The sequence below is a fragment of the Peromyscus maniculatus genome, chromosome 8, assembly GCF_049852395.1.
Source record: "Peromyscus maniculatus bairdii isolate BWxNUB_F1_BW_parent chromosome 8, HU_Pman_BW_mat_3.1, whole genome shotgun sequence".
NCBI classification, from domain to species: domain Eukaryota; kingdom Metazoa; phylum Chordata; class Mammalia; order Rodentia; family Cricetidae; genus Peromyscus; species Peromyscus maniculatus.
In genome coordinates, this window is record NC_134859.1 from 105,386,549 (window position 1) to 105,399,027 (window position 12,479).

Sequence of the window (12,479 nt, forward strand, 5' to 3'; positions counted from 1 at the left end):
TTCTCTGTGGTTGGATTCTCTCCTCTTTGTCTTTTACATTTTCCTTCAGACTCCTTTCCTCTTGCCTCAGGGCCAGAATATGGATGAGGTTGGGTAGTTAATAAGATCAACAGGCTTGTTCTTCTTTGTTATGTGATGTGGCTCTTTCATTCATTGGAACAAGACCTCTGCATTTTGTCATTGTTGAGAAATAAAGCTTATTCAAGGATAAACACCATGTAATCTTTAGTAAACTTCACATAGTGCTGAGCTTAGAGGCATTCCTTGTGACCAATGGAAATAATTCATATTGTGATGAAACAAATAATTTTATAAAAGGAGAAATAATTTCCCTGCTTTTTGTTAATCCATAAATGTTAGCCAGCCTACAAGTGCACCTGCAATTTCCCATGGTGTTAAATACAAGATGATATTGGGCTCTGAGGAACACAGCACAGTCCAGTGTTAACACACAAGATTCTGTTTCTGCAGTCACTGAGTTTGGGCTGTCCCCCATTGAATGTGACACATTAAAAGTAACTCTTGGCCTTTACCCTGTCCACTCTGTTCCAGGGCATGAAGACGCCTGGCAAGCAGGATGAGGCCTGGATCATGAGCCGGCTGATCAAACAACTCACAGACATGGGCTTCCCGGTAACTGGCATTTTGATGTCCTGCCTACTCTCAGAGGATGACTTGAAAGCATTCCCTAGCCAGTTTGTGGTGTGTGATGAGGCATAGATGCTTTGCAAGATGAAGTTACTATATAATTATTAAGTTCCCTTTGGCCTAAGCCATGAGTACAACAAAGAATCACGTACTTTCCATCAAGAATGTCTTTTTCTAAATAAAAGACTATGTATGATTTGTAATTTCCATGGACTTAGACAATTTCATATTTTCTTATGATTTATAATTACAAGTGAGTTTAATTCCTTTATGTAGTAAATAAAAAGATCCAGCAAGAAACAGCACTAAGTTAAAGCATCATGCCTCCCCAAGGCATCCTAACAAATCAGCTTCGTTCCTGAGTTTCCAACGATATGTAGACAGAACTAAGGTGTCTCAGATGTCCCCTGAAGAAGCACCTCAGTCTTCTCAGACCCTCAGGTCAGGTAATGGCAGTCCAGAGAGCAAGCTGTTGCCCACATTCCACACATAAGCCCTTCACATGTCTTCTTCCAAATCCTTGTTTGATGAGCATTTATCACTCAGTCACTATGTGTGTGTCTTAAAAAAAAGAATATGTCCATAACAGCCTTGTGCCTTACACTGGTGCTATACAAGGTTAGCAGGACACTGCCCTATCTAACAGCCTCTCTCTAAAAGGGAGGGCCAGAAAATGTTGCAGTAGACATCACAGCATATCCCATCCCTGGTCCCTAGCAACTTTGGTTTTTTTCTTTTTTTAAGATTTTTGAAATGTTTAAAATATTCTTTAAGTACATATGTGTGAGCCTGTATGAGTTGATGAACCTACAAAGGCTAGAAGTGGATATGGGATCCTCTGGAACTGGAATAACAGTTGGTTATGAGCCATCTTGTGGGTGTTGGGAATTGAACCCAGGTACTCTGCAAGAACATTAAGTTCTCTTAACCTCTGAGCCATCTCTCCAGCCCTTATTTTTATTTTTCAGTTCATTCATTTGTTTATGGATGGTGGTGTTTTGTCTGCTTTAAGTCCATATCCCATGTGTATGCTGCTGCCTTTGGGAGTCAGGAAGGTGTTGCATCTCCTAGAACGAGATTAGACTGTTGGGAGCTACCTTGTGGGTGCTGGGAATCTAACCAGGTCCTCTGAAAGAGTAGCCGGTGCTCTCAGGTGTACAGATGTGTGTTTGAATGTGGGTTTGTATGTATGCGTGTGGTGTCTGCAGAGGCCAGAAAAGAGTGTCAGATCTCTTGGAACTGCAATTGTTACAGGCATTTGCGAGCCACCCAGTGTGGTGCTGGGAAATGAACTGTGGTCCTTTGCAAGAACGAGCTCTTAACTGCTGAGTCATCTCTCCAGCCCCTAACAAGCAACTTTGATTCTCTTCAGAGGTCCATCTGTACTGATGAAAGGACAGTCACCAGCAGGAAGCTGATGGCTTGCTTGGTTCGTGTGAAGGTTTGGATGATAGAGACTGGCATTGATGACATACAGAAGGTTGATGTCACACAGGTCCTGGCACTCAGAGTGACAGATAAGACAGGGACTTGCATGTGAGTCCACAGCTCTGTAATCCTGCTGAGTTGTCACTACTCAGTGTGGTACAGAAGCAAGAATAGGAGTGCTTACAACGTTTCCTAGGACCCCACATTTTATTCCTAGGGTGTTCAATAAAAATGTTCTTTCTTTTTGAGACAGGATCCTACTGTGTAGGCCAGAGCGGCTTCAAATGCATAGAGATCTGTCTGCTAAGATTAAAGGGTGTGCTGCAATGCTCTGCTATAGAAGTTCTTGACTCTCCATTCTAGACTCAGTACAATCATTTTTACATGATACCATCTCTATAGCACTCAGAAGACAGAGGCAGGGTCTACATAATAACAGCATTCCAGGCCAGTCAGTGAGACTCTGTCCGTGTGTGTGTGTGTGTGTGTGTGTGTGTGTGTGTGTGTGTGTGTGTGTGTGTGTGTGTGTGTGAGTGAAGAGGGGCGTCCTCACTATGTCTCCCTAGCTGGCCTGAAACTTGTATAGATGAGGCTGGTCTCAAACTCACAGAGATCTATCTGCCTCTGCCTCCCAAGTGCTAGAATTTAAAGGCGTATGCTACCACACCTAGTGAAACCTTGTGTTTTTGTTTTTGTTTTTTAAGATACCATCTCTGACCTCAACAGCAGAGAAAAACATTTCCAATTCTAAAAACTAGTACTGGTAGCCGCTTCCTGTGCTGGAGTGCTGAGCTGTTCAAGAGCTGCTCTGGTTGTCTGTCTGTCTGTCTGTGCTGCTAATGAGAGTTCTGCTTTGTCCCCAGAGAGAGCCAGCTGAAGAGGCCTTGAAGAGCAACAGTATGAACCTTGACCAGGCCATGAGTAAGTAACAGGGCATCTGTTCCCAGGTGCCTCTTGGGAAGTTTTGCTTTGTAAAACCATTTGCTTATAGTTATGGTTAAACTTGAAGACAAATCCAGGCTCCAGGGAAAGAGCAACCACAGAACACCAATCATATGGCGAGTGTCTGAGGACAGATGAGCTATGGGGACAGTATGCCATGTTAGCAGCGTATTTGCCTTTTTCTTTTCTTTTTTGCTAGTACTTCAACAAATAAATGGCTCATGTTTATATTAGCTAGTTCTTGTTGCTATGACAAAGAACAACTTAAAGGGAGGAATTACTTATTTTGGCTAACAGTTTCAGGAAATTCAGTCCATGGTCACTCGGCCCTTTGCACTTGGACAAGAACATCATGGTGATAGGAACATGTAGTGAACAACCTTCTTCACTTCCTGTAGGCAGGAAGGAGAGAGGAATACAGGAAAGGACCTGGGGGAAGACATAGCCACAAGGACACACACACATTAGTGACCTACTTCATGTGGACCCCACCTGTCTTACCATCTTCCAGTAATGTTGTCATATATGAATCCATAGAGGAAGTAATCCATTCCTCATTTTAGATCATTCCTGAAACCACTTTCACAGACACACACAGATTAGCTGTACTAATGTAGACATTCTCCATTTAGAACAGTTGACATTCATCTGCATTGTGAGCTACTGGCATCCCAGGCCAGACTGAACACACCCATCCGTCCTTGGCCTGGAGTAGTCTGTCAGACACAGTGCCACAAGTACCAGTCAGGAACAAGTAACCTATTCTTGAGCTACCAAAAAATTGTTTATCAATTTTCTGTAAAATACAGTCTATTTTTAGGTGGGTGTGGTGGCACATGTCTTTAATCCCAGCACTCAGGAGGCAGAGGCAGGCAGATTTCTATGTGTTGTAGGCCAGCCAGAGTTACTGGTGAGACCCTGTCTTCTCCCCTCCCGAAAGAAAGAAAGAAAGAAAGAAAGAAAGAAAGAAAGAAAGAAAGAAGGAAGGAAGGAAGGAAGGAAGGAAGGAAGGAAGGAAGGAAGGAAGGAAGGAAGGAAGGAAGGAAAGAATATATATGTATATATATATATGTGTGTGTGTGTATGTATATATATGTATGTGTATATATATTCTATATTTTTATGTTAATAGCAAACTTTACTTTCTCTGATATTTTACTGTGATATAATTTCATCGCAGACCTATACAACAGATCCCACATCACAAATGTCACTAAGAGATTTCACACAGCAGAATGTGTGGCCCCCAGTGCTGACACCCATTTTACCCCTTATTCAGTAGTACAGAAAGGAGAGATGTTATCACACAAGAATGAATCTGCATAAGGCAACATTTGCCTCAGTTAGATACTTGCCACCTCTGAACAGTTACAGCAGTATCAGCTCATCATCACCTGACCATGCTCAGTGGACGTTTTGTAAAATATCAGAATTTGTAGATATGCTGCACGGCTTCTTCATACATAGTAATGTGGCAGTTTGGGGAGTTTCAAACAGGGCTGTGGTTACTCTGGATGGGTGAACTCAACACACTAATTCCAAGTTTGGCACCTGTGGTCAAACCTGCAGGCATTAATTTCCCAGAGTTGTAGAATCTCATCCCCATAGTACTAGCCAAGGTCCCAGATGTAGCTAGGAAAACCCAACCCCCCACATTCCTGGGGTCCTGAGACAGCTGGTATCTTAGTTAGGGTTTCTATAGCTGTGGAGAGACACCGTGACTGTGGCAACTCTTGTAAAGGAAAACATTTAATTAGGGTGGCTTACGTTTCAGAAGTTTAGTCCATTACCCCCATGGTGTGACATGGCAGCATACAGGCAGACATTGTACAGAAGAAGCTGAGAATTTTACACTTGATATGCAGGCAACAAGAAATGATTTGTCTCTCTGGGCGTGACTTGAGCTTATATGAGACCTCAAAGCCCATCTCCACAGTGACACACTTCCTCCAATAAAACCATGCCTACTCTAACAAAGCCACACCTCCTAATAGTGCCACTCCCTTTGGGGGCCATTTTCTCTCAAACCACCTCAGATGTTAAGCACCAAAGCCTGCTAGGATCCCAGTGAAGAGTCCAGCAGCCAGGGACAACACATTACCTGCTTTTGCATAATCAGGAATCCCACTAGTAGCAACCAGGGCTACATAGCCAAAACCAAAATAATGTAAGAAAGGCACCAGTGGGCCACTGTTGTTGTGCATTATTCAGTCACCTTGGAGACCTATGCTGGAGGATGGGCACAAGCGGACAAGCATTAGTCTCCATCTTTATATTCCTGGCATTACATTTTCTAAAGCCACTGCTAGCATCTGCTTGTTTGGGGTAACCCAGGGAGGCCCCCACAAGCCTGTTAGCCATACCTACTCTTGTTTTATGTATGTTTATGTATCAGGACATATTATTTAACATATTTTTGTAATAAAATGTGAGTTAATCAGGATATAGTATCTCCTGACCCTGATAATATGGCTGTGATTTTTTTTTTTTTTTTGGTACCCAGACTCCCAGCTGCACTGCCCATTATGCATGTTTTTAACTGTGTATCTGTATGAAGTGTCTGTGAACACACATGCATGGTACAGGTGTGGAGGTCAGAAGACAGTTTCTGTGGAGTCAGCTCTCTCCTTCAACTTTTACTTGGATTCTGGGAATCAGACTCAGGTCACCAAATTTGCATAGTCAGCTCCTTTACTGCTCACCCATATCACCAGTGTCACCATGTCCTGCCTGTTTATCCATCTGTCTGTAGCCCATGCTGTGGGCACCTCCTGAGCAGCCTCGCCAGTGAAATCTTTTGCTTCTCGCACTTTCCTCTGCTTCCCTCAGATTTTGTTGCTAGCACTGAACTCACAGTCCACACACAGTGCTGCAGATCATGCCTGAAAGAAAATGAGCTGGCACATGTACTTTCTCTGCAAGGCACAGCTAGCTTACATTAGGGAGTATCTTTAATTCTCAAAACAACAAAAAACACACAGCTATGTGAAGAATGTAGCACCAAATGTACCACAGACACTTTACACTGTAAGGTCCAACAAGAACCTTTCCTTAGAAAGACAGAGCACTACCTTGTCTGACCTGAATTGGACACTTAGCAGCAAAGTCAAGTTTTCTGCCAACCTGCAGGGGTCCACAAGTGACCATAAACATGCTACAGTGAGCGAGTGCAGAATCCATGAGTGACCAGGACAGACAGTAGTACATTTATATAAAAAGGCCAAATCGTGTTGTACATAATGTAAAGCAGGGAAACCAGTCAGGTGGAAGCAGACTTGTATAGTACAGTTAAAGTGACCCAAACACAGTTCACCAGGCCAAAAGCTCTCCCACACTGGGCAGTGAATGGGAAGCAGTGAGCTTGAGGAGGGAGTTTTCTCAGGTCAGATGGTCGGGAAGGCCCCTGAGAAGGGTGGCTTGAAGGGAGGAAGCAAGTGCATAAAGACCTGGGGAGACAGGAGGATAGATGACTGGGTTCCCAAGGGGCTGGCAGAGGACAATGTGGCCAGAGTGGACAGGGCAAAGCCAGCAGGGCCCAGTCACAGGTGTGCAGGGTGGTCATGGGGCTGGGGAGCAGCTCAGGCCTATGATGCCCCTGCTCCTTGCTAGCAGCCAAGGGGCCACCTCCTTCCCGAAGCCATCGCCACCGCCTGTCCTGTGCTCCTGTGTCGTCAGTGTTGCTCTCTGTGTGTTGTGCCCCAGGCGCTCTGCTGGAAAAGAAGGTGGACATGGACAAACGTGGACTGGGAATGACCGACTACAATGGAATGGTCACCAAACCCCTCGGCTGCCGCCCACCAATCTCCAAAGAGTCTTCCATGGACCGCCCCACCTTCCTTGACAAGGTATTGATCTGGCAGCTGCCTTGTTTCTGCCTCCTTCAACTAGAAGTCTTTATTTGAGATGTGTGTGTCCTTAAAGCAAGTCAGAGTGCAGAAAGTTGGGACGTTTAAGTGGCTTTTGCCTCAATTTTCCTAACATTCCTTACTCAGAGATACTATTGCATTATAGGTGATATCATAAGGGGTGGAAAGTGCTGGAACTGAAAACTGACTTTTCTTGTTACTACAAGAACTTGACAGTTATCTGTTCTGTTATTCAGTAGGCCAGGGTCCTTACGGTTTTTTTGGGTTTTTTTGTTTGTTTGTTTATTTGTTTGTTTGCTTTTTGTCTTACTTGGAATACTCGGTTCTTCCAATTGGAAATGATACATAGCAGGTTTAAGGAGTGGCAGGGTTGGGTACCTATGTTTAGCTGACGCTTCTTGCCAGTGGCCACATTAAGTACCAGTGGGAAGCTCCCTGAGTGGTTTAAATCCAGTCAACACTCTGTCCTCCTTTAGTAGTTATCATGGGACAATGTCCCTTCTTCAAAGTGGTATGACTCCAAAAGGAGAAAACATCACTTTAAATTTAACTTAAAAGGCCGGGCAGTGGTGGCGCACTCCATTAATCCCAGCACTCAGGAAGCAGAGGCAGGCGGATTTCTGTGAGTTCAAGGCCTACCTGGGCTACGGAGTGAGTTCCAAGAAAGGCACAAAGCTACACAGAGAAACCCTGTCTCGAAAAACAAAAAAGAAAAAATTCAACTTAAATATTGAACCCTGAAAATAAAACTGAAGGAAGAAAAGACAAGTGTTTAAAAAAAAAAAAAAATGAGGCTTGCTGGCACTAGCTTGTAATCCCATCTACTCAAGAAACTGAGGCAGGAGGATGTCAAGTTCAAAGCCACCCTTATATTATGAACAAGACCTTGCTTCTAAGAAAAGGGAAACTTTCTGGGAATATTAGCTTAGTGGTAGAACCCAGATTCCACCCAAGTTCTGTTCCTTAAAGGGCCCTTGACACCCTGACGGGACTTGCTATTCCCAGAGTCTCCTCATGTTCCACACAGGCAGATGAGCTATGGCATGTGTGGTCAGGAGCACATTTACACTAAAAATTGTTTTCCTGAAATTCCAAATTATTGGCTGGCCTCAAACGTATTATCCTCCTGCCTCAGCCTCGGGGTGCTGAGATTCTAGATGTGTACCAATCTGGAAGTGTAATTGGGACTTGAGCTCTTTCTTTAAATTGTAGAGTAATCCGCAGGTTGGTTGTGCTGTTAGATTTGCAGAGCTTGGCACTTTAGTGTAACCTCAGTGAAGCTGAGGTCAGTGGGATCTTCTGTTGATGACTCTGAAAAAGTCAAGTGCTGTGTGGAGGTGGGAGCTGTGCTCTTGGAGTCTCCAGTTAGACTCACTGCTGTCTCTGTCCCTTCCCTACTAGCCAGGCCAGGGCAGTGGGATGGGGAGAATGCTAGAAGCTAAAGTATGTGCTTGTCAGTGTCTTAGCAAAAGCAGCGTCTTAATCCTGTTTCTCTCTTTCTTTCCCCTCTTCCTTTTGCCCATGTCCTCCATTTCCTCATTATCCACACATTTTTTATCTTTTAATTCTTTATCCATCCACCGCCCCTCACTATTTCCGTGGGAAACTGTTTGGTGCTCTGCGTGCCGGTGGGCACCGCACACAGCTCACCCTTTCTTTCTCCAATCAGGATGGCGGCCTCGTGGAAGAGCCCACGACTTCACCGTTTTTGCCTTCCCCAAGCCTGAAGCTCCCCCTTTCCAACAGTGCACTCCCTAATCAGGCCCTGGGTGGGATTGCCTCAGGGCTGGGCATGCAAAACTTGAACTCTTCTAGACAGGTAAGGCTGTTGGGCAAGAGCAGGCTGTGGTCTGCATTCATTCTCCTGACTGTTTTAAACTGTTAGGGAATAAACTATATTGTTTGCAATTGGTACTTTGATAGGAAGGAACATGTAAAACTACTGAAATGCTCTCAGGACTCCCCTGGGAGCACTCGTGCAAGCTCAGAACTGAGGGACAGTTCTTGAAATGGAGCTCCTCTATAGGAATGTTTCAAGGTTGTTTTTGCACTGAACTAATTGTATTTGAGCTCCTCTCTGCACTCAGAACTAACTTGCTATTGAATGAAGTGTGTTACCAAGTGGTCTTCACCATGGGGGCTCCTCTCCCCAGAAATGGAGGGGACTTCTATGAGATTTACAGAGCCTTCTGGCTGTTTTACCCGTTCATGTTATATGTGAGAGGTCCCTAGAAAGGAACTGGGAGACCTGAGTGCCTGTCAAGAGACTGAGCAGTCCCCAGAGTGTCTGTAGTTCCTGCAGGATTATCGTGGACCTCTCAGCTGTTAGCAGCTCCTTGGTGAAGTTGAGTGGCAAGTCTGGACCCTGGACTCCCAGTCTATCGGGCACAGCACAGGCATAGTAGGCTCCGCTGCCCCGTCCTTCTCTGTCAGCCAGGTGCCTCGGGCCACAGTGTGGGAGAACACACCCCAAGGCTATTCAGTATATTAGACACCAGGTTGACACTCTGACTTTGCTAACTGATCTGGTGTTGGGGTTTGTTGAAGCAACTGAACTGCCATATTTCCATTGAAATAGACTCCTCTGCCTGCTGCACAGCGATCACATTTTCTGTCTGCCTGACTGAACATAGGGAGTTCAGTTCCTTCTGGGAAGGAAGTGTGTCACCCAAACCACATGTCTTATTACTGTTATTTTTCAAACGTTCTTAATTATCTCTTTAACTGGGACAGCATTGTTTGGGGACACTTTAAAATGCACTGTTACGTGTGTGTCCTGTGATATAAAGTCATAGACAGCTTCCTAGGCTGATTTTTCCATCCTCTATAACCTGTACAAATAGCACTCATCCAAAGTGCAGTTAGGGGTCAGGTTGAAGGGGTAGGAAACAGAAAAAAACTCGCCATTCATGGTGGGAAACCTGTCACTTCACCCTTCCCCAGCACCCCGTCCCCCAATCCTAACAGCTGTTGTGTCTCTGGCAGATCCCGAGTGGCAATCTGGGTGTGTTTGGCAATAGCGGAGCAGCACAAGCCAGGACCATGCAGCAGCCGCCAGTGCAGCCTCTTAATTCCTCCCAGCCCAGCCTCCGTGCTCAAGTGCCTCAGTTTCTATCCCCTCAGGTCTGACTCCATAGGCTTTGCACACTGTGCTTGGTTTTTATCTGATCTGGTTTAAGGAAATTACTGTGGTAACCTGATGATATTCTGAAGGCTGCAAGTCCAAGAGCAGGGGTCCAGAGGGTCTGTCTGGCACCTGTGGAGGGCTTGTTCATCTAAATGGCAACTCTGATGCAAGCAATAAGCTTCCCTGGGCATCATATAAGGGCACTGATCCCACTCAAGGCAGAGCCGTCATGACCTAATCACCTCCCAAAATTCCCACTTCTTTTCTTTTTTTAATTTTTTGATTTATTTTGTTTTATGTGTATGAGTATTTTGCCTGCATGTGTACATACCATTTGTGTGCCTGATGTATAAAGAGGTCAGAAGAGGGTGTCTAAAGCCTTGGGACTTGAGTTACTTACAGATAGTTGTGAGCTACCGAAGCTAGCTTGGCATGGTGGCCCTTGCCTATAATCCCAGAATTTAGCAGGTAGAGGCAAAAGAATTAGGAGGAGTTCAAGGCCCCCCACTACATAGCCAGTTTGAGGCTAGCCTCAGCTATATGAGATCCTGTCTCAAGAAAGAAAAAAAAAATTAATTATCTATTTCTTGAGACAGGGTCTCACTACATAGCCCAAAATGTCCTGGAACTCACTCACTATGTAGAGCAGGCTGGCCTGGAACTCACAGAAATCCACCTAATTCTGCCTCTCAAGTACTGGGATTTAAAGGCCTGTGCCACCACACCCAGCTGAAAAAAAATACATTAGTTTTAGAAGACTTTCTGTCTTCTGTATTCTGAACATGTTAACTACTAATGTTGAATGTCCACTAAATGTTCTGATAGCCTCTCAAGTTCAGCTGTCCTGTCAAACAAATATAACGTCAGTTAACCAGTTTGTGTCCAAAAACAAAGCTACACAGATAAGTGAATGTTTCCATAGAGGTGGTGGTTTAATGATATATTTTCTATTCAACAGGTTCAAGCACAGCTTTTGCAGTTTGCAGCAAAAAACATTGGTCTCAGCCCTGCACTATTAACCTCGCCAATTAACCCTCAGCATATGACGATGTTGAACCAGCTCTATCAGCTGCAGCTGGTAAGCGGAACGGTCCAGTCTGAAGACCTCATGTCAGCAAGCAGCAAAACACCCTGACAGATGATGTTGCTATCACACTGTTCTCCACATTGCACTGTCTTGTGACTCTTCATGAATTAGGAAGGTTTTTGTTCAAGGGTATTGTTCCTAAGCTTTGTAAATGTCTTAACCCCTTCCTGTTCATAGTCTCACAGATCTGTAACCTGTCCTGTCTGTTCCTTTTATCTCTCAGAGTTTCTCCCCTGAGCCACAGAACACAAAACAATGTTTTCTCACTTTTCCCAAGGATAGTATACACAAACACCATCATGGGATCAAAGAGGAGAAGAGTTGCTGCCATATGTGGAACATGTCCTATTCAAACGCAGGTCTCACACACCCTCAGTTGAGATCAGCTAATGTGACCCAGGAGTTCTTAAAAGTTGTGTGGTGGCCCACGCCTGTAATCCCAGGACTCCGGAGGCAGAGGCAGGTGGATCTCTGTGAGTTTGAGGCCAGCCTGGTCTACAGAGCAGAGCCAAGAAAGGCACCAAAACTACAGAGAAACCCTCTCTGGAAGAACTTAAAAAAAAAAAGAAAGAAAGAAAAAAAGAGTTGTGTAGTTTAAAGGCTGGAGAGATGGAAGAATCATGAGCCATGGTTACCAGAGTTAGAATGGGCTTTACTAGAGAGAAGAGGGGGTAGGACAGAGAGAGAGAGACCGAGAGCAGAGGGGGGGGGGGGGTGTGCACATCCAGCTTTTAGGCTGGGCCGCAGTCGCCCACTGATGATGTAATGAGGCACCAGACGAGACCCCACCCTCACCCCACCCTCGAGCTGCACATACACAGAATCCTTACAGCTGTTCTTCCAAAGGGCCCAGATTCAGTGCCCAGCACTGGCGGAGAGCATGGGGGCATGCAGGCACATGCGGTGCTGGAGAAGTAGCTGAGAGTCTTGCAGGCAACATGAAGTGGTCTGAGACACTGGGGTGGCTTGTACATATTTGAGACCTCAAAACTCACCCCCTGCAGTGACACACATCCTCCAACAAAGCCATTTCCCTTTCAAACCAACACAGACCCCTAACTAGGGAGTCACATGCCTATGGCCCCCTGAAGCGGGCAGCACACCTATGAAGTCATCATGTTGCTTCCTGGACTGACAGCAGGAGGAGGAGGCTCCTTCGCCCAGGACAGGAAAGGGTTACTGGAAGCTGCACAGCTTGTGCCTGAGGACTCTGCAGAGCTTTCTGCACTGCCACAGGCCCGAGCTGGGTTTGGGGTTGACACCCAGTATGTTTCCCAGCAGGGTTTTCCCTGTGGTGGGAAGGTACAAGAAAAGGCTGGCTTGCACCTGGTATGCGCACAGCCTTTGTTACCCAGAGGCTTTCCTGTGTAAGTAAGATGGA

General features: G+C 45.3%; 1 protein-coding gene across 11 annotated transcripts in view; it reads left to right on the plus strand.

Moving 5' to 3' along the window:
• Tnrc6c (trinucleotide repeat containing adaptor 6C) overlaps window positions 1-12,479 on the plus strand; it is a 121,920-nt gene that overhangs the window by 88,938 nt on the left and 20,503 nt on the right. For 6 of the 11 annotated variants that reach the window (XM_076543821.1, XM_076543818.1, XM_076543819.1 and 3 more), the window contains 6 exons: window positions 553-633; window positions 2,940-2,997; window positions 6,721-6,863; window positions 8,530-8,703; window positions 9,870-10,007; window positions 10,970-11,089. In XM_076543821.1, coding sequence (XP_076399936.1) covers window positions 553-633; window positions 2,940-2,997; window positions 6,721-6,863; window positions 8,530-8,703; window positions 9,870-10,007; window positions 10,970-11,089 — 714 coding nt within the window. The remainder of the gene's footprint in view (window positions 1-552; window positions 634-2,939; window positions 2,998-6,720; window positions 6,864-8,529; window positions 8,704-9,869; window positions 10,008-10,969; window positions 11,090-12,479) is intronic. The other 5 variants (XM_076543823.1, XM_076543822.1, XM_076543816.1 and 2 more) reach the window with 2 other exon arrangements.